Source organism: Portunus trituberculatus, chromosome 17 (assembly GCF_017591435.1).
Source record: "Portunus trituberculatus isolate SZX2019 chromosome 17, ASM1759143v1, whole genome shotgun sequence".
Taxonomy (NCBI): Eukaryota; Metazoa; Arthropoda; class Malacostraca; order Decapoda; family Portunidae; genus Portunus; species Portunus trituberculatus.
The window spans coordinates 5,622,052-5,644,842 of record NC_059271.1 but is presented as its reverse complement, the minus strand read 5'-3'; the positions used below and the strand labels follow the sequence as shown (position 1 = coordinate 5,644,842).

At 39.1% G+C, this 22,791-nt stretch overlaps 2 protein-coding genes across 2 annotated transcripts; both read left to right on the top strand.

Moving 5' to 3' along the window:
- The first annotated feature begins 3,503 nt into the window (after positions 1-3,503).
- Positions 3,504-8,294, top strand: LOC123505251 (40S ribosomal protein S12-like). The gene is made up of 6 exons (XM_045256471.1): positions 3,504-3,624; positions 5,680-5,718; positions 5,875-6,003; positions 7,565-7,769; positions 7,914-8,001; positions 8,188-8,294. The coding sequence occupies exons 2-5, from the start codon at positions 5,702-5,704 to the stop codon at positions 7,977-7,979; spliced, it is 417 nt and encodes a 138-aa protein (XP_045112406.1). The 5' UTR covers positions 3,504-3,624; positions 5,680-5,701; the 3' UTR covers positions 7,980-8,001; positions 8,188-8,294.
- Positions 8,295-12,907: 4,613 nt separating this feature from the next.
- Positions 12,908-22,499, top strand: LOC123505250 (isobutyryl-CoA dehydrogenase, mitochondrial-like). The gene is made up of 9 exons (XM_045256470.1): positions 12,908-13,217; positions 14,875-14,975; positions 17,182-17,351; positions 18,061-18,247; positions 18,416-18,524; positions 18,643-18,807; positions 19,031-19,128; positions 19,240-19,392; positions 19,992-22,499. Exons 1-9 carry the CDS (start codon positions 13,070-13,072, stop codon positions 20,151-20,153), a joined length of 1,293 nt encoding a protein of 430 aa, XP_045112405.1. The 5' UTR covers positions 12,908-13,069; the 3' UTR covers positions 20,154-22,499.
- The last annotated feature ends 292 nt before the right edge of the window (positions 22,500-22,791 follow it).

The following is a 22,791-nucleotide window of genomic DNA, read 5'->3' as shown; positions in this document are numbered from 1 at the left end:
CTATACGTACTGAAGAATGAAACTGTTTTACAGTTTAGAATTGATGGAAGAAGTTTATTACACTTAATAAATGGTATAAGTAGTATATATATACATAGGCAAGAGGTGAAGAATATATTACTAGTGCCTTCGGCTGGTCCTTGTAGCACCCTCATGCCTTCTTGTAATTACCCCCTATATGGGGTGATCTGAACAACTGGTACCTTCTAGAAGAAGAAGAAGAAAATAAAAACTAATTATAGTGGACCTTACCTCTCATAAATTGTTACAAAATATCACCAAGATAGGGCTGTACCAAGGAGGTTGTATTGATGAAGACGCCGTGCGCGTATCCCGCTGTACTAAAAAAAAGTGAAGCCATGCAGTGGGCGGATTAAAGGATTAAATCCTCAAATTAAGACATCACAAGGGAGCCCCCCCTCCAATGAAGTAATTTGTCCTGCTGCTAGGCAACAAAGTTTCCTAGATTCTTCATGTAAACCTGTTATTAACGGTGTTAGTCCGAAATAAGACACAATATTGAAAAATATAGTAAGAGGTTTCTGGGAGAAATTACGGCAAAAAGATTACTTTTCTCGTTTAATGCATGATAAGTAACAAATAGTGGAGTAAAATTTCAGTGACTGATGCTTTTCCAACGCACAGTGACACAAACTCACACATCATCCTAAATAAAAGCTAGAGAGAGAGAGAGAAAAAAAAAAAATATATATATATATATATATATATATATATATATTAATTAATGTGTGTGTGTGTGTGTGTGAGAGAGAGAGAGAGAGAGAGAATTTTGACGTAATAAGTAATTGCTTTATCAAGAAAAATCAACCTTCAGGCCAAGTTTCACCTGATATGCAGTTTACTTATTCTTCATTCAAATGCACATGTATATGTACATGTCTACATCTATACATGCACATGTATATTCACATGTGTACATGATCTTGTTAAGTTATACGTTTGCCTCATGAAAGAGCTTCCCACCTCTCACCCAAGTCCACCAAAGCTGGAAAACAATGTATTATCTCTTATGTGTATGATTCACCGTCCAAATCTTCGTGGCACAGTATGTCACGACTATTGCGAGTCTATCACGGTCACATATATGGCAGGCAGCCTCGAAAGATGGACATAAGATGGAAAATAAGGAACGTAACTCGGACGTCCTCATGTATTTTCAATGGGCGGTCGGCAATATTTTGGGTGTAATGGGGGTAGGGGCAGCAGTGGACCAATAGCGCGCTGCATGGCTTCTCTTTTGTGACATCACGCTGCCAATTTATAATCCAACCTTCTTGGGCTGTACCTATAGTTTGTTGTACTACCACAATTTTTCATATTAGTTGTTTTAAAGGCGGGCTCACAAATGTCAATATGCGACTGAAATTGCAAGTCGCTAGAAGTATCGACAGAGCCCTTCAAGTCGGAACACATTAACACAGCGGCTGGGAAGTATCGGCTGGTTAGCGGGAAAGGATATAAACAAACATGTAGCTACCCAACAAAATGTCTTCCCCCGGTGATTAACAAATTAAATCAACACAAGTATTCCATCCTCACCTCCAACAACACCTAGCACAGGGGGAAACAGTTCTTGGCGACTGGCAGCTTTATCCATTGTACAATAACGAGACAAAAAGATAAAAAAAAAGTTATTGTACCATGGCTTTATCATTGAACGTGTATTTGCGTTTTTTTTTTTTTTTTTTTTTTTTTTTTTTTTTTGCTTTAGAATTAATTTTTTGGGTCCCAGATGTGCTCTAGATTTTTCCCTAGCTAACTCGGACTCCAACACATCTCTACATCGACACCGTCTTTTTAAACCTCTCGCAGTGACATCTCAACCAGTGTTGCCAACCCCTACAGACTACTTCGCCCTACACAGACACTGAAATTGCCCTACATTTTCCTTCATTGCCCTACGATTCAGGATGAATCATGAAAATATCTCGATATTAGTTGGTAGTTTTTTTTTATTTATATACTGCTATATAGCAACAACAAAAATAATATGTTTTCTCTTGTTTAGTGCAGGAATAGACCTACATCTTATCTTTCTTGAAAAAAAATTGAATATATAATATAGATAGACTGGTGAAGCATAATGAACCCTAAATGAAATGTAGGCCTAATAAAAATATATAATTGAACATAGTACAATGATAAGTTAAAAATGGGCTAGCTTATAATTCTTACCTGTAGCCATACATCTCTAAACTTTTGCTTCCTGGGAGTCTCCTTTTCTTGTTTATCTAGCTCCCCGCGGTACTGTCTTTTCTTTTTGGGCGTAGAAGGGGAATCAGCCATACTATCACTATGTTTTCCTGTTAACACAGTCCTAAATAAAGGGCTACACATGCATAATGCCGTTAATACAGTCCAGTTCCAAAGAAGACGGCAGCATGCTCACATGTACACAGTAGACCTGTCCTGCTCCTGTTTATCAAGGGATATATTCGTCGTCTCAGACTCGTCTGGCTTGTGATTGGCTCTCTCCTTTAAACGGGCCAATCACAAGGGGCTGTCAGATTTATGAGAAGCATTTTATGTTATGACTTGTGACTTATTATTTATTGTTGAAGAAGTTTTTTTGTTACATAGTAGAGGGTAATAGAATTTTTTAAAAATTAGTACCTTTTTTTTAGCATATTTCCTTTCCGTTTACATAATTAATCTTTTGATGCAAAATAATTATCACTCATACCAAGAAATCGTAATTGCCCTACGTTTTGCTCAAATTTTGTAAAATTGCCCTACCGCCCTACAGACCAGGATATGAGGCTAAATTGCCCTACGCGTAGGGCAATTGCCCTACGGTTGGCAACACTGATCTCAACGTAAACAAAACTTGCGAATCGACTGAACAAGACTAACATATGTCAGTCAGTCTTTTTTTTCCCTAAAACTTTTTTTTCTGTGATTATTTCTTTTACTAATAGTACGGTACACCCCCACTTCACCCTTTGTGGCACAACAGTATTCAGTCAAATAGGTATCTGTACAGGTATAGTTACGGCCGGAGAGTAGTAATAATATACTCACGCAGACACATACAAATGAATCAAACGAAAACACACGCTGCATCACCATAAAGGAGGAAAATTTGGGTATTATATATCAGGGTTTAATGTAGCCAGCAGAGATAAGCTGCTGCTGTCGAAAGGTCCGATGAGACGAAACTTATCAATGACTCAGTGCAAAGACAATCCCATATATAGTGATAAACATAATATAGGGATGCAGTGTGTGTCCTTTGAGAGAGAGAGAGAGAGAGAGAGAGAGAGAGAGAGAGAGAGAGAGAGAGGAGAATCATTTGTTTTCTAGCCAGTTTTGATAAACATAATATCCGCATATGAAAAATGTAAGTGATTATGTATATAAACAGATAAAATAAACAATATACAACAGGAAGCTAAGATACCGTTCACCCAAGTAAAAAAATTAATAGATAGATTATTGCATAAATGAATAAGCGAATAAGTGAATGGATAGGTAAAATATATAGATAAATAAACACATCAGTAGAAGAGTTGGCAACGTTCCATTCATACTTAGGAGCACTCGGCAACGCCGCTCCTTCTTCCTTCTCCATGTGTTAACTGTGTTGGTTGAACGCTGACGATCGTGAGTACTAAGTTATCTGCTTGTATCTTTTACATCACCCACAATTCAGTCCATTTATGAGTGTGGGAAGATAGAATAACTTCCTATGGAGCGATTGCTGTACAGGGATGTGGTGCGTTAACTGTAGTCAAGGTAAATGAAAGGAAAAGATAGATCGGCGGATTGCGAGTGTTGAGCCTGAGGGAAATCTGTGTTTGTTTGCTATAGGTTAATAAGTTCCCAGAGGTGAACAGTCTCTCCGCGAAAGGCTTGTGTATAGAGAAACATGCTATGTGTAAAAAATTGTACGGGATAAGAGCAGAAATAATTAAATGTGGACTTCATGTAAGTCATTACTAACTTGCTCATTTGTCTGCCGGATTATATAGATTTCTTGGTGGTTCTTAGATTTTTCCCTATATTGTAGTAAGCTTCACTTCAACGCATATTTTCGCTAACATGAGTTACAGTACGTAACTCCGCAATAATGTTAAAGTCCTGCCTAGTGAAACCCGCAGGCACTACCATTATATAGACATCCCGGTCACTTACCTCAGAATGGGGTGTGGGGAATGCCAGCAGTCCCTCGATCTTAGCCAGATATACGTTTGTCAATCTAGTGAAAACTCTACCCCTCTCTCTCTCTCTCTCTCTCTCTCTCTCTCTCTCTCTCTCTCTCTCTCTATATATATATATATATATATATATATATATATATATATATATTTCCAGCATCGTGATCATATTCTGTAGCTTGGCAAGGGAGGAGAGCAAAAACTATGTTACACTTTGGACGAGAGAGAGAGAGAAAAAAATCATACACACATACAGACACGTCCAAATAGTGTTAAAGATATCGCTTTTTCTCTTCGCTTTTGCCGGGCAACAGAATATAATCACGATACTATAAATATCAAGAGGGAGAGAGAGGTTGGGGAGAGCTTTTGCTAGATTGGCAAAAGTGTATTTCTGGTTAGGGTCTGGTGACTGGTGGTATCCCCAAACTACACCAACTGAGATATGTAACGGGATGTCTATACTAGGGTAGTGTCAACCTGCCTACATTATTTGTTTATTTATTTATTTGATTATATTCTGTTCCATACATTCATTCATTCATTTTTTTATTCTTTATTTACTTATTTATTTTTTTATTTTTATTATTTTTTTATTTTTATTATTATTTTATTTTTATTATTATTTTATTTTATTTTATTTTTTTATTTTTTTTATTTATTTATTTATTTTTTTAGCAATTTCAGCCAATATGCACACAGACCTTGAGTAGCAAAACCCAGACCATGAACCTGAGTGAAGGGAGGCAGTTTAGGGTGAGCTGGGGGGACCTCGGTGCAAGAACAGTGTGTTGCTTCTTGCACAACTGAGCCTTACCAAAGGGAGGCAACAGCTGCTACTGGCTGCTGCTTCCCAGGGATGGTGTAGGCAGTGCTTATAGAAGTAGAGCAATGATCGTCCCAAAATTGCTCCCACAGGACCTCTTTCCTAATGTCCAGTTGTGGTTGAGCTAAAAGGGATGACACAACCACACAGGCTTTGTTATATATATGTATTTTGTGGAGATATTTGGGTGTGTCTCCTTTCACGTGTAGCCCCTGTTCACCTAGCAGTGAGTAGGTACAGGATGTAAATCGAGGACACTTTGTTGTCCCGGTGTGCAGTGTGCCTGGTCTCAGGCCTATCCGAAGATCGGAAATAATGAGCTCTGAGCTCGTTCCGTAGGGTAACGTCTGGCTGTCTTGTCAGAGACTGCAGCAGATCAAACAGTGAAACACACACACACACACACACACACACACACACACACACACACACACACACACACACACACACACACACACACACACACACACACACACACACACACACACACACACACACACTCACTCACTCACTCACACACACACACACACACACACTACTGTGTTTGTATTTGAACTTGGAAAAGAATGTATAGTACCACATTATTATTTTATTTTAGGCTTGAGAATTAATTTACCATTCAAGTATATACAATAGATAAATGTTTTCCTGTTATAATAGAACTTTCTTTTGCAGGAGGACGTCCTAATAGTTCAGCATGTCTGATGTGGAAGGGTGAGTTTGTTTACAGTGATTTTTCATGATAAAGATTTATTCAAGGTGCTCAAATACAGTGTGGATAGTTAGTCAACTTATTCTCCTAAATTTTTCTTTTCAATACCTTACATAACAGTTTGTCACATACTGACACTTTCTGCATTCTGCTGACAGAGACGTTAGCGTTCCGGTGGCTGGTGGCCCCATGGACCTGAACACCGCGGTCCAGGAGGTGCTCAAGCAGGCCCTCATGGCGGGAGGCTTGGCTCGTGGACTTCATGAAGCTGTGAAGGCTTTGGACAAGTGAGTGATGTACTGCAGAGATAGAATTACTAAGGCAAGCACTGAAAGTGTTGATATTTAACTAACATTTTAGGAGGCATAAATCAGAAGGAAACAAAGTATTTTTAAGAATAGTATTAAGAAGTAGAGAAGCTTCATCTCGAAAAAAAAAAAAATAAAATAAACCTAATCAATAGTAGTATTTGATTTAAGGCAGTGGCATAGTGGATAAGGTGGTGAGCATGGGATCGGGCAGACGTCCATGCGTAGGTTCGAATCCCACCACATACAGCCTTAAAACACTTTGCCATTTGTCGAGTGGTTTAAAGTTACCTACATGTCACCATGATACCCAGGTTCTAGGTGGTTACACTCAAGATGAGCTTAGGCGGTGATATGGGCCCTAATATTGGTACCACTATAAATAAAATTGTTGTGCCACTAATGGGCGGAAGCTGAACAGCACTTCCCATACACTCTTCAAGTGTGCCTACAGGCGCTATAGGCCTTACCGTAAGGAAGAAAAAAATTGTATAACACCAATGGTATGTGAAGATTTTCCAGGTGGTATGTGAGCACTTTGGGATCACATACAGTATTTGATAAAAATATTTAATTTCTGAAAAATTATTATTGTCTATACAAGATGATCTTGCTTTGATCAGCTGGTGGAGAAGAAACGGATGCATCCCTCACATTAAACCGAGCTATGTTCCTTGCTAGTCCATACATGTGTACTACTTGTGAATTAATTGATATTTGCTAGAATTGAGTTTTCTGGAACCAAATACTAAGGATTGTACGGGATCTCCAAGTGGTACTTACTTAGGAAAAGGTTGGGAACCACTGATTTAGAGGAGTTTTGCATTGTCAAATGATTGTGCTGGGAGTGGAAATTAGTAGTCAAGAAAAAAGGTTAATGTTTAAAGTATTGGTCCTTGTCAGTAGCACATGATATGACTGCATGTTGCAGTAGTATACTCAGTTCTTCACATTTATGAAATCTTTTTTGTGCGCTTGACTATTAATGACTCATTGGTGCTTAGGTTTGAGTTAGGTTTGCTTAAATTCAGTTAGTTTTTATTTAGATATTGGTGATTTTTTTTTTTTTTTTTTTTTTCTTGAGACAAACTACCATATTTAGCAAAGGAAGGATCTGTTGTAGATATTTACCTAGGAAAATTATAACTTCGTAAAATACACACATATCTAATATTAAGCAAGGTGATGTTAGTAAATAAGTATACTTAACTCAGTGTCAGCCATGTGGAATACCGTTTTGTGAAGAATTTTAGTGGTTTATAGTTGTGAATGTAGCAGAGAACCTTTGTTGCTTCCTGCACAACTGAGCCTTACCAAAGGGAGGCAACAGCCACTACTGGCTGCTGCTTCCCAGGGATGGTGTAGGCAGTGCTTATGGAAGTAGAGCAATGATCGTCCCAAAACTGCTCCCACAGGACCTCTTTCCTAATGTCCAGTTGTGGTTGAGCTAAAAGGGATGATACAAAGCATGGTCTTGACAGAAAGATAAATTATGTACATGATTTTAAATCTAATCTTGTGTAACCTTGCTATTTGACAGGCGCCAAGCATTTTTGTGTATCCTGGCTAACAATTGTGATGAGCCTGGGTACTCCAAGCTGGTGGAAGCTCTCTGCCAAGAGCACCAGATCAAGCTTCTCAAGGTTGACTCCAACAAGAAGCTTGGTGAATGGGCCGGCCTTTGCAAGATTGACCGTGAGGGAAAGGCTCGCAAGGTTGTGGGCTGCTCCTGTGTAGTCGTCACTGTAAGTGTTATTTTTTTATTTTATTTTATTTATTTATTTATTTATTTTTTTTTTTTTTTTGTCAAACAAATGTGTATGTAGACAGACATTAAATAATAGTCTGTTATTCATATATTCATTCACATTATTTGATTAACTTTTCAGGATTATGGCAAGGAGACCCAGGCACATGATGTTGTGAATGACTACTTCAAGAGCAAGGGGCAATGAAGAAATACTTCGGTTGTTTCAGGTTTGTGCATAAGATTTATTTTGGTTTAATGATAAAACGCCAATTATTTTGATGAGCTTCTTATATTCCAGAATTCCTGTGTTGGAATAAATACGCTGATTTAATGAGTCTGATAAAACTTTTTTTTTTTTTTTATCGTCTGGTTTGTGCCTCTGCCTAAGGGAAGACAATTGTCTTTTTAAGCAGGTGTTCATCTCATCACCAGCTACCAAAACCTGCCGTGAGGACCTGCTGCACCTGAGGAGGGCTCCATGCCTCATTAAAAGAAAAAAATACAAAAAAAAGTGTAAAAACTTGTTTTATTGACAAATTTACAAATAAGAATAGTCAGGTTTTTGTTAGCATATAAACATTGGATTATTTGTTATAAGTCACTCAAGATTCAATCATGCCCACTAATCTGTTTTTGTGCCACTAATATGTGTATTAAATTAGTAGTGACGGGTAGTGCAATGATAAAAAAAAAATGGTTTGATTTAAATCTGGAAACTATGAGACTGCTTCAGGTAAAATATACAGCTTTTTGTAAAGTTCCTTGGTGCAATAACCTAAGCTCATTTGGTGCAGTAGTATGCCATTTTCCCTGGGCTGTTGAGAGGCGCCGAACGGCTGGTTACATGATACCCGATGGGTACAGTGCCGCCAGCTTCCTTCTCTTCATAGTCTTTTTGGAGGGCATGCAAGTTTGCAGCGCGCCTTGCTCCTGTCTTCACTTGCCGCAAGTTGAGAGGGGATTCACCAGGGGACCCATCGGAGTGCTGGTGGCATTGTTTCCCGCTACTCTCACATGAATGGCTATGCAGTTGACCTAGCACCCATGTGCGGTAAGACTGGAGGTGACGAGGCCAACATTGTTACTGGCAGGACCCTGGTTATTAGAATGCAGCAGATGCTGGTGAACAAGCAGCCCAGTATTATAGTCACAGTGTACAGCACCACGATGACCTAGCGGTGGGAGGCGTGCTCCAGGGCCAACCGGATGGCCGCCAGCTCGGTCTGCAGGGTGGAGCAGTAGTTGGGAGTCGCGGCCAATTCAATCCTTGGTGATGGCTTTAACGCCTGTTCTGTTTGTCTGGATCGATCGAACCGTCTGTGGAATAAACGCACTTATAGACCATTATCGTGCTCGGCGACCTGCCTGCCATAGCCATCCGAGCGTGCTACCGCAGCTCCACGGTGGTGCAGTGTGCCAAGATCAAGAGAATATTTTCTATTTGTGACAGACATCGTGCCTTCCTGGCAGGCAGCTACGTGGCAAAGAAAACTGCTATGATGAGTTCTCACTGGGGCGGAGATGTGGGCAGGGAGGTCCGCCCATGGCCAGGGGCCGGTTGCTTGTGTGAGTGAGTGCAAATGGCTATAATTATATACAAGATGATTTGTGAAAAAGTGAGGACGTCAGTGTTCTGGATCAGCGCCAGCTGCATTCTCCTTTGTATTGCGTCCTTCACGTCAGCATCACGCTAGGTGGTGATCTGCTCTAATCTTAGTAATCTGGGGCACCAGGTTGGCTTCGCTCTGCATGATCCATGCGATGGTCCTCATGGCGGTATTTTGTAACACCGAGTCACCCCTTCTGGTAGGGGAAGAACACTATGTAGAAAGTGGTACCGTAGTCCAACAGCGAGCGTACACCCTGCATGTTAAGTCGAGTGTATAATTAATTTGCACTAACGTTTTCTCCACGCCTGCTATAAAATTTTAACTGCACCAATCCTACCTCTATCCATCTCTCCTTGGTATAGGCCCAGCACAGTGAGGACTCCACCTCTAGCCTTCTGACCCATTCCTATTCTATCACTGCCTTTACTGAACCTAGCCTATCAATCAGTCTCCTCTTCATACCTGACACATTCAACCAGAAAATGTTCTATAGTTTCCCTCACCCCTCTACAACTATTACAGTTTTGATCTTACCATTACATTAGGCGGTTGCCTAGGGCCCCGAGTTTCTGGGGGGCTCATGAACTCCTCACACACTTAGGTTAATAGAGGTTTTATTATTTGCACACATTATTATTTTATTTTTTTATTATTATTAAAATCCATTTGCCAAAATGCCAGCAGAATGATTATCCTATTAAGTGTGTCTCGGGGCCCCCTATGGATGTATAAAGAAAACGGGGTCACCCTCTAAACATCTGTGGCACAGAATTTCACAATCTGTGCATCTCTAGAATAAAAAGTGCGAGGGTGCCCTCATGCCTACCTTTGCTAGGGCCCCCAAATTCTTAAATCCGCCCTGCCTTCACCTCTAGTGTACCTGTACTTGGCCTTTGCTAACAACCTACTACCCCAATCTCCAACGTGCCACTTGAGTGCCTCGGGTCTCTCCTTGTACCTATACCATTTCAGAGTTGATTTTTATTTCCATCCCTGCTCGCCATTTAGCTAGCCATTATCCTCTATCCTTTTCTTTACTTCTCTAGGTCCTATCCCATCCCAGTCCTCAAGATTTTTCCTTTTTTTCCATTTATCAGTTTCTTTCTTCCATGATGTCATAACCCTGTTATCCTATAGCACCATGCTTTACCCATCTATCCTCATCTAATCCTTCCAACTTCTTTAAGACGTTCATTGTAACCACTGACCACTCTATCCTTAAAGGTGCTCCAGCCATCTCTCCTCTAATGGAGGAATCCCAAGACCCCATCTCACTACTATTTTTGAGTATTTTTCTAGTTTACCTAGATCTCCCTCCCGATAATAGGTAATTTCAAACTCATATAACCTATTGCCATTCCTTTCTACAAGCTTCTGGCTACTTCATTTGTTTACTGACCTTCCTGCTTCCTGCATTGACTATTATCCGTCATTTTCCTAGCCTTCCCTTCATTTATTCTCATCTGCTTTTATTCTCCTATTCCTTCTTTACTTACATCCAATCCTAGGTAAGTCCACCTATCTACCACCTCTATATAAGATATCGTTCCCTTGTACCCACTGTCCCTCCGCCTGGCTATTGAACGCCATCATCTTGCATTTCCTAGCATTAATTATACTTGACGCGTTCAATTACCTTCCACAAGCTATATGTAATGAATAACTCCTTCATCTCCTCCTTATTCTCTGCCATCGAATATGTCGTCAGCATAGGCAAGGCAACCTATAGTCTCCTGTCTCCGACTTTGACTCCCCTCCCTGATATTGTAATCCTTGCCATCAACTCCTCTCTTGTAGATATAGATAGGGTGGGAGAGATCACACATCCCTGACGTACTATAATAGCATCGTCAATGGAGGAAGACATCTTAGCGGGTAGCTGTTTGTTTACACTCACGTCTCGGCAAGGCGCTAACTAGTCGATACTTTCCAGTCGCTATGTGTGAAGGGCTCAGCCGATACTTCTAGCGACTTGCGATTTCAGTCCCAAATTGGCGCAAGTGATCCCGCCTTAAGCAACGTCCCCTAGCCCTCAAACGTTGGTGGTGGTAACTTGAACCCTTTATTCCATTAACCCTTTCAGTACCATGACACGTTTTCATATTCCTTCTGTTTACTGTTTGGTGATTTTAAACTGCTTCAGAAATTTATGTTGGTGATTAAAACAGTAAAGATTCAAGCCATTAATCTTCTCACCTCCATAGACCCTTCCTAATGTATGAATCGTCAAATCATACGCAAAATTCATGGTAGAAATGCGTCCCAGTACTGAAGGGGTTAATCTTTCTGGTCCACTTTTTTATTTTATTTTTTTATTACCGATTCTAGCTGTATAAATTCACTGATGTATTCAAATTTCAAAGTGACGTTGCATGTTCAAGGAGAGGACGAATATGCGCAACAAAAGTGGAAGCATATTCAATGTTGATCTAGCTAAAGGTGGGTTAATGTGTGTCAATTTGCAACTGAAATTATAAGCCGGTGAATATCGGTGTCTAGCGACTGGGAAAACCACTCGCAAATAAAGAGCAATATGTTGCATGGTTTTGTTCAGTAGATTTGTGACTTTATTTAACGTTGTGACGTCACGGAGAAAGGTTTGAAGAATGTGGTGTCGATGTAGAGAAGATTTTGGTGTTGGTGAGGGAAAGAGCACATCTGTGACCCCTGGTCACGCGAGCGTGTTTTTCCCACAACTTTACGCCAGCAACTACCTAAGTGACTGAAAGTTGCGCACTCTCCGATGACTGCTTCCCTCTAATCAGAGTGTTATTGGAAGTGAGGATTGATTACTTGTGATGATTCAGTTTGATCGCAATCGTCACCGTCACCCGATCTTGTTGGGTAGCTGTTTGACTATACTCACTTCCCGCCAGCCAACTGATACTTCCCAGTCGCTATGTGTGAACGTGTTCCGACTAAAAGGGCTTAGTCGATACTTCTAGCGACTTGCACTTTCAGTCGTATATTGACACGTGTGAACCCGCCCGATATTGTGTGCTATCCCACCTGCTTTAATTGTGGGTCACATTAGATATATGTTGAAGGAATTTGAGTTTGATATCAACAGTTAAACCAAGACCAACTGCTGAAACCTGAAATGGAAGGGGTTCGTTATTAAAACAATATAATGCATCTGCCGGGGCACCATGGGGAGTACCTCTCACAAAACTTATAGAGCCGTACTGTGCCCACACTTTTTTTTTTTTTTATTGAATAAGAACTAAATTAACCCCAAGAAGCTGAAGTTTAAAAAAGAATGTTTATATCATTCTGACACAACTCTGTCATACGAAATATGTTTTTGGAAGAATCAGCTGCAGCCTCACAAGAAACGTACAATTTGAGGTCATCAGCGAAGATCTTAATGGTAGATCTGATGTTGCCATTGATAAAAATTTGTATATATTAGAAAAAAGCATAGGTAGAGTTTTGCTTGTGTCGATGTGAATGCTGCACCTAAAGTATGTTAATAGTATCAGAATATTTCCATATGATGATAATAACAAGTAAGCTCGTGGGGCCTGCGTTTGGTGCGGTGCCAGGCCAGCTGATTCTTGATGCACTCTGCATCGACGCCCAGTGGCTGGTGAGCGGTGAGGAGTGAGTGGATCCCGCACTGGAAGATTACTTGACGCGCGGGATATAAGCTCGCACTCCTGAGAAATTGAAACCTTATATAAACATGCCAGTTATGTTGTCATTTTCGCGTGGAGTGTTGAAGTGTTGCAATGGAATATCAAAGTTTACGTCCAGATTGGAGCCTTGTGTTACTAAACTCGGCATGATGGGGCTTACATCACCACATAGACACTATGTGACGTCCCTGAATCGTGAGTATTGGTATGGATTTTCAACTGAAGTACTTACAGGAGACATAGGAGAGAGAAAGAAATCATTATACGAATGCACATGAATTATATATAATTAATTACCAAGTAATACCGTTTGCGCTATCCAGATAATGTTTACCTTAGGTAGTTTAGACTTGGTCATTAGGCCGTGACCCTTTCAGGTACTACATTCACTAGGCTGCGATCATGTTAAACCAGAAGTTTTTAGGCCGATATTTATCAGGACGCACATTCATTAGGCTGAGGGTTATAGAGTTGTAATTCCTTAATGGGGAGAATGGTAAGGTTGTTTGGGTTATGCTCTTCAGCACTGCAGAATGAGTGGAATGCAGGCTTATTCGGACCGTGGCTGATTCGGACCATGGCTAATTCGGACCGGATTCGGACCTAAGTCTTGGCTGATTCGGACCATGTATTAGGCTGATTCGGATCATGTTTTGAATTATCCGAACACTTACAAACAGTAATGTGTGGACAGTAGAGAACTGGTCAGTTTTTGGGCGCAGCATAAGGACAAACAATGACGTGGAAGGATGGCATCACAAATTAAACAGAAGTGCTAAAAAAGGTAACCTTCCCTTCTATTTATTGATAAGTTTGCTATACTCGGAGGCGAAGGAAATACCTAATCACATAAAACTCGTAAAAGAAGGAAAATTAAAAAGGTATCAGAGAAATTGGGTGAAGGAGATACAAGGTCGTATAATACAAATATGGAAGGAATATAATGATAAGAATATAACAACTGGCCAGTTACTCAAGAAGTGTGCATATATCTATGTGTAAGTGAAATTGTAGGCCTAGACTAAGACTTAGAGTATTCCTAATAAATGCATTAAATGTAATTTTTCAATAAAATGTAATTTTACCTTTTCTTATTCAATTAATATCCTCTCGGTAACAAGTGTTGGAATTATGCAAAGTCCCCCCTGGAAAAGGTCCGAATCAGCCAGGACAATAAGGTCGAGGTCCGAATCAGCCAGGACATCGAGGTCCGAAAGAGCCAGAAAAAGGGCCGAATCAGCTTGGTCCGAATCAGCCACGGTCCGAATAAGCCTGTTTCCGAATGAGTGCTATGGTCTATAATAGTAGACAGAGGAATGATTCAGCTCTTGGGATGCACAGCACAACACAATATATATATATATATATATATATATATATATATATATATATATATATATATATATATATATATATATATATATATATATAATTATTTGAGGATTCTGCCTGTCTTCTCTCACTTTGCCTGGGAATCAAACATGGGAGCTGTTATGTATAAGCTGAACATACTAATCATTATACAATGGTATATTTATAACCAAAGTCTGATTTGTTAATGGCAGGTTGTTTTACCTTTTTATGTTAGAGGGAAGACCAGTCAAGGGCAACAAAAACCGTGTTAGAAAGTAAGGGTCACTGAGGTGTTGGTTCCCAAACAAGTTGAATAAAAGAATCGTTAGATGGGGACTCTGGATGTCATAGGAGATGGTATAGGAATTTTTTTTTTTTTATCAAATTTTGCTCGAATGTACGTGTAGCTAGATGTATGTAGTTTTGTGTGAAGGAAGAGAGTTCTTTGTCACTTCGTTGTGTTATCCATTACACCAAATACATTTATTTGTAATTTCAGCATCTCATGGCCTCACAGAGGAGCAGGTGGCTATATACCAACTGGCTACTGACTTTGCTGTCAAAGAGATGCTGCCGAACATGGCTATCTGGGATGAAAAGGTAAGATTTTTTTTTTTCTTTTACATTATCCAGAATCAGCTTAGTATATTTTGTAAATAGAGCTTTCTACCCATGATTACAAATATAGGTCTTTGTGAATAGATGGTATGCTAGTGCTTGTGTAGTTGTTTAACCCACTGCAGGGAGATGGTAGCTTGCATAAGTGGTTGCAAGGCAGTCAGAGGCTCAGCGTGGGTGTAAACTGATGACTTAGCACAATCCCAAGACCAGGAGTGTTAACATAAACACTTGCTGATGTTTTATATTTATTTGCTTAACCCTGTAATGATTTAACACAACTTGGGTAAATGCCCAATACACCATGGCACCCCCATTCACTACTCACACACCACACAAAGAAAAACTACCTGACTTATCTGTTCACATATTAAGAATTGCCAAATGGTTTTTGGATAATGACCAATGACTATAACAGAAAAAAACAACCAGATAAGCAAATCAGGAGTTTCACTGTTAAGATAGGTAATGAGAAAGTAAGGCACTTAATCCCATGCCCACTAGTGGACTGGATATTTGACATACAAGTGGTAGTGAATAATAGATAAATTATTGACTCTCCAGAAACTGTAAATCCCAAGTCAAGGAGGAATGACCCTACCTAACTATAACCCCTGCTCTGGATTGTGTGCAACAAAAGGGAAATAATGTCTGTTCTAATCCTAATGGGAGGCAAGGGAATCCAGTAGTGCTTTGCTGTGGATTGGCTAATGATGGTGGGTTGGGGAAAGCACTTGGATGCCTCGATGCTGGTTCTGGTGTCCTTCAAGGATGAGATGGCAGGGGCCATCCTATAGTCCTGCTCGTCTAAAAATGTGGATTGGGTGTGGCCCCCATGGAAAATAGCGGGAGTACAGCGTTGCCATACCTTTAATACCTAATTGGCTACCCCCCTCTCCCTCTTCCTCCCTCTCTCTTCCTCCCCCTCTCTTTCTTCCTGGTCAAGGACACCAGCTGACCTCCCATCACCTGTATGGATGGCGGGCGTGATTGGTGTTGCTGCCGTGAGGATTTGAATGTAGTTTTTTTTCTTACTTATGTCAGCTTATTTTAAAGTACTTTCCTTCACAATATAATCTAATTATAACTATGGAACTATTTACCCATCCCAAACAGCAAGAAAACCTCTTTATAAGTATATTATTTTTTTTTAGCAACACTGTAAAATATGTATGCCACGTTTCTTGCCAGGCTTATGAATATATTATCAATAATAAGTTTACTGTTCTCTCATATGTTGTAATACTAAGGTTAAATGTGTATGTATATTTGCTGACCATATTTCCTAAGGTTTTACTAATATTAGAATTCTGCTGCATCACTCGCTATGAGACATGCGGCACCACTGTACAGCAGGAATTCCCCAACACAGCCACACCCAATCCACATTGTTGGAGGAGCAGGACTATAGTAGTAGTAGTCAGGTGACCTCTTGATGCAGCAAGCTATGTTTGAGGAAGAATTTGCTGAGTGCTGTAGATGTGGCTGCGACTGTCACCACATCAAAGCCAACATAGTTGCTATGAGATGTGTCTGGGGAGGAGAAAGCTTATCATTCCTCATGTCCAAGACTGACTGACTGACAAGACTTGTTTACTTCTATGCCCATTCATCATGTCTGCCAGTGGGTTGGGAGCACTGGGTAGACTACATGGATTACCAAAGGAGATAGGAGCAGGGAGGTATTCCTAGTGTGTAAGCTGGACCAAGGAAGGAAGGCTGTAGCTGGTAGGAGGTTGGACATAACGTGTCTCCCTTATCCTTCACTGGAGATAATCTATCTAATGTGATACTTTCTTCATTGGTTGTCCTTCCACTCAGACTTTTTTAGATCATTGGATTTTTTTTCCTTCTTTCACTATCATAGCTATCCTAAATCCTCCTCAACCTTTCTTATGGGAAATTATCACAGATAATCCTCTTGTATAGGTATTATGGGCATGATTTGAATAGAAGAAAGTGGATGGGAGTTAAGAAAGTTATTGAGGATTGCTTTCCAAAATATCAAGCCAAATATTACAATACAACTGCATAAATGTGTTGATACTAGAATGTTAGATTTTTAAAAAAACTAAATAAAGGAAACCACTAGTGATATATAGTACAAATAGTTACTAATATTGATGTTCTTGTGATATGCACTATGTGGGTGAAAGGAATGCAGATGTAACTTGTTAATAACTTTCAGGAATTGTTCCCGGTAGATACAATGCGAGCAGCAGCAGCTCTGGGATTTGGTGCCATATATGCCAGTGAAGAATATGGGGGGACAGGACTGAGCCGTCTTGATGCCTCCATTATATTTGAAGCTCTATCTAAAGGCTGCACCTCCACCACTGCTTACATTAGCATTCACAAGTAAGAGTTTGAGAGCACTGGTGTTAGGAATGTACTTTCTTCTTCCCTTACATTTGACAGAATCATCGTAAAATATGTTCTTTAATTAACTCTAAAAGTGATGAAATCTGGAAATCTAAAATACAATTCAATGGTGTAGCAATTCTTTCAAGATTGCTATGTGAAGAAATTGGTAGGAGAGAGGAAAGTGCTCAACACTGCCATAGTTTTTAGAAATACCAAAGGAGTATCAAATTCTAGAATAAGTATATATAAGTAGTAAATAATGAAGTAGAGTATGGGAATAAGAAGTTGTCCTTTGGTAATTTTTTGCAAACCAGGAATGATTTGATTTAATTGTAATTTAAGTTATTTATGGGAGCTTTGGTATGTCTGACAGAGAGAAAGGAATAGGAAATGCTAGAAAATGCTAGAGAGTTTAAGTAGGTGAATCAAAGCACTCTAGGTATGTTACATATATGGAAAAAAAGATAAGAATGCTTACACACAAGAAAAAAAGGAAAAAGAGGAATACACGAAGAAAGTGATGAGAAGAAAAAAATAGTATGTGAGAGAGAGTTCTGAATTGTGAGACAAGAATGAAAATAGTAAGGCTACCATTTTATTAACAACTGAAAAAGATGATGTTTTTATTGTTTTATTTCTCTAGTTGTGAATTTATATACATATTCATGCCATACATTCATTTTATTTTCTTAACAAATTTCAGCATGTGTGCATGGATGATTGACCATTTTGGAAATTCCTCACAAAAAGAACAGTGGATCCCTCAGCTTGCTGCAATGGAAAAGTTTGCTTCCTACTGCTTGACAGAACCGGGGTCAGGCTCAGACGCGGCCTCTCTCTCCACAACAGCAAAGAGGGATGGATCTGATTTAATTCTGAATGGATCAAAGGTAACATTTGGATAGGTATTGAAAGTGTTTGTTACTTTCTCACAATTTAACAGTTTTAAGATAAAGAATATGCTAATGAACCTTCTTTTGGGTATGCTGAAAAAAGATAAAAGGGAACTATGCCAGCCAAGGATATGGCAGTGAGGATAAACTTGTATTTTTCAACAGGCCTTTATTAGTGGTGGAGGTGACACAGATGTTTATCTTGTTATGTGCCGGACAGGAGGCCAGGGACCAAAGGGCATATCATGTGTTCTTGTTGAAAAAGGAACTCCAGGTTTGTTTCATTCCCTTATGCTTGTAATTGGAGATGTTTTCTTTGTCTTATTGAAATATGAGTCTTTTATGTATAAGATAGAAGAAAAATTGGGCATGACAAAATTGTGTTTTTTCAGGTCTGAGTTTTGGCAAAAAAGAAAAGAAAGTTGGTTGGAACTCGCAACCAACTCGAATGGTGATCTTTGAAGACTGTCGAGTTCCTGCTTCAAATATCATAGGAAGTGAAGGCCAGGGATTTAATATTGCAATGAAGGGACTCAATGGGGGTCGTATTAATATTGGTAAGTCCTGATTCTGTAGTGTAGACTAATTGTAAACTGTTCATTCAGAGCTTGTAATTAAAGCTCTAGCAGTTTTTGAAATGTTACAGCTTGATGACTTTCATATAAAAAGAAAAAAAATGTATTGAATTGTAGTTTTATTTAATTTATTAAATGGTCATAGTTAAATATGATAGTAAATGTTTGCAAAATATTTCTCATTATCTTTCTTTATATATTTCAGCTTCCTGCTCACTAGGGGCAGCCCAGGCCAGCATAGAGGCAGCTGTTGATTATGTGAAAGTTCGAAAGCAATTCTCAAAGCCACTATCAAGTTTTCAGGTAATGTATAGTGATAAATTTTCTGTTGATTTGTAGTGATGCTGGGTTGTGTAAAATGATGAAGGAAGAATGTACCAAATAATGAAATTCTCTAAATGTCCTGGACTGCAGAACACCCAATTTCGACTTGCTGAGATGGGCACAGAAGTGGTGGCCTCCCGACTGCTGGTGCGCAATGCTGCCCAGGCACTGCAAGACGACCACCCGGACACAGTGGCCTTGTGCTCCATGGCAAAATACTTTGTCACTGAAAGGTGTTTTCAGGTAGGGTGAAATTTCAGATTTGCCACAGAAAATTTTATATCAAGCATTAATTTCTACGTAAAGTTTTCATTATTTTTTGTGTGGTTATATGTAGAGTGATTTTGTTGTAAGATTTCATGGTAATGTTATCATCACAGGATAGTTAGATTTCCATGATTAATATCTTGGTATACTGGTACTTGAAAACAGTCTCAAACTATTAATAGATTTATGTCCTTGTATATGAAGATGAAAACAGATTTGTGGCATTAACATTGTGTCAATGGAGAGAGAGAGAGAGAGAGAGAGAGAGAGAGAGAGAGAGAGAGAGAGAGAGAGAGAGAGAGAGAGAGAGAAATACTTGATTTCACTAATCTTATATAATGCCAGACAATTATAATCTCTGTACAATAGAATTTTATTGTTATTCTTGACATATTTCAGCAAACTAGGAACCTATGAATCAGTTTTTATGATACCAACTATGTATGAGTAGCATCTCTTGTGAGTGGATCATGGTTTGTACTGATACATACTCGTATTTACTTGATGAATCCAAAAAGAAGATACAGAACAGCTAGACTTAGTGGATACATGTATGTTTTAAACTCTTCCTGCAGGTGATCAATGAGGCCCTTCAGCTGCATGGTGGCTATGGGTACCTGAAGGACTACCCAGTGCAGCAGTACCTGAGGGACTCTCGGGTCCACATGATCCTTGAGGGAACCAATGAAGTCATGCGGTTGCTTATTGCTCGCCACATTCTCTCTGAATGGAAGTGAGCCTCCCTTATTATAGTCCTGACATAGTTGTGATGTAGATGTAAAGAGTGGTGAGGCTTGATTTAAGGCTTGTAAATTTTCTGTGTCTATATGTGTGAGAGAGAGAGAGAGAGAGAGAGAGAGAGAGAGAGAGAGATTTGTATATAATTAAGAGGTTGAATGTTTGTCAGAATATTGTATATAGTATTCCCAATGAACACAGCTCTTGCTTGGGTGAATCTCTGAGAGGAAATCACTGGGTGTTCCAATATGATGATAATAATAGGTGTGCAGGGCAGTCTGAAGAGAATAGTTGTTTATTTTGCATTGAGGAGAAAGTACAATATAGTGTTAGAAATGCAGTTCTTGAGCATATTTTGCTGAGCTGATGAGAGCAAGGTTATGATCAACATTGCAAAATTTTGTATAGATTTCAGTATTATAGATCTAACTAGATTATTTTACATACACATGTTAAAATTTTTATTTTAAAAGTGGTTTTAGAGAATAGCAGATGTATTTTTCTTTTTAATTGGCAGTTTCAGTTTGTCTTATCTGTTTATACTTTGACTTTTTTCTTGCATTTATATTGAAATGCAAAATGTCATGTACCTATCTCCCATAATAAAATTTAGCCATTATAGGAGGACAGGAAAAGAACACAATATCAATATTGTATTAAAGTAATGGATATGTTTATTATTCATCTATTTCTTTGGGGGGAAGGAGTCACTGAAGTTTTGAAATCATATTACTACTTACATACCAGGTTGTGATCTCCTGAAGGGGGATGAGCTGCTGACACATGGAGCAGTATTCGTTATCTCATTGCACTTCCCTTGCTTTCCTTCTGTTAGTCACCTTTTCTGATGTGCTGGGAATACAGTAATCCACTCGTCATGAATTCAGTGCATACTGGCTGGGATATAATATATAAATCATGAAATAACTTATCTTCATGAATACAAATAACATTAATGTACCAGAAAATGTGTGTGAATTCATCAATAACTTATCCAATACATGTTAAAGTATATTTTTGTAGGAGCTTATTTTGTTCTTAGTTTAGAAATTACTATGTTGATGGCATGCCAGTATTTCCTAATAAAGTAGTTATGATTGCATATGTGAAGGTAGAAAAAGGGTAAGTAAGAATTTATAATAATAATTTAAATTAATAATGGAGTATTGAAGTTTGCTATTGCAACTGGATTGTTCCTCATTGATATTTACATTGTCATCTATTACCACCATATTGGAAACCACAAAAAGCCTAACAGCTAGTAAAAGAAGAAAGAAAGAAAGGAAAAAATTAAATTGAACCAGTTTCAATCAATCAATCATGGTGGGCATATGCCAGGGGGCGTGTTGCCTCGCCTACCCTATGGCGCTACTTCAGATGGTCGTGCCTTATGAGTCTCCATGCAGGCTCCCTACCCATGCCCATTGCCTGTGCCACTAATGGGCGGAAGCTGAACAATGCTTTCTACACACTCTTCAAGTGAGTTTACAGGTGCTACAGGCCTCAATGTAGAAAAAAAAAAAAAATAAAATAAAAAGTAACTCCCAGCAGGAGGCATCGACTTGCTGCAGCCATGAGTTCTGTGGACGTCCCCTTGGCCTCCTCCATGCTGGGTTATCCCTTTTGGAGACAACCCAATATGCAGGATCAGCTACCAGGTAACGTGCCACATGCCCATATAGTTGCAGTTGGCATTGATGGACTATGCTGGTAATCGGCCTTGAATCAGTCTCACGGACCAATCACTGATTTGACACAAAGTCATACCAGTGGTAGCCCAAGATCCTGCGAAGGCATCTAGTACCAAAGACATCAGTTTGCCTCTTCAGATCAGTGTTCAGTGTCCATGTTTCACAACTGTAGAGTAAGACAGGGATCACCAGCGACTTAAAGATCCAAATCTTTGTCCATCTGCACAGGTACCGACAACTCCAAATAGTACTTGTGTTGAGCGAGTCCATAACGCCAGTTTACACAATACTAAATACCTGTATTTTTTTTTATTTGTTGAAAAAAAGAAAAAGATACAATATTCAGACAAATTTAATTGCCCTACATTTATGATTGCAAAATAGAAGTAAAATTATTACAACACCAAGGAAATTGGTTTACTGGTAGCCCTCATGATATACATACTGAACTGCATCACTTAATTTTGACAGTACATCATAATTAAATGGAATAGAAAAAAATCTCTTGTAATTTAGATTTTATACTAACAAGTACTTGTAAATGTACAGTCTTTGCAAGAGATATTAAGTACTTAATGTAATTCTTGTAGATAGAATGTATGGCAGCATTGTGATAGGTTGTGGTTTACAAAATAAACCGGCCAATTGTGAAAATTTTTCCAAGATGTTCTACCATAACTGATGGATCCTTCCTGCTCAATTGTGCCATTGCTCAAAACTTCAAAAGATTACCCAGGTTTCCCTCATACACTTTTCATACATTGGAGCCTGTTTCTATATCTCTCCAAAGTACTCTCTTATTCCATCTTATTCTTCTATTCACTTGGTCCCACACATTTCACTACTCTATCTTACTCTTCCACATTCTTACATCCCATTCTAAATCCTCTTAGTTTCTAATAATCATACTCCAGTCACTCAACATACCTCCCCTTACCATACATAA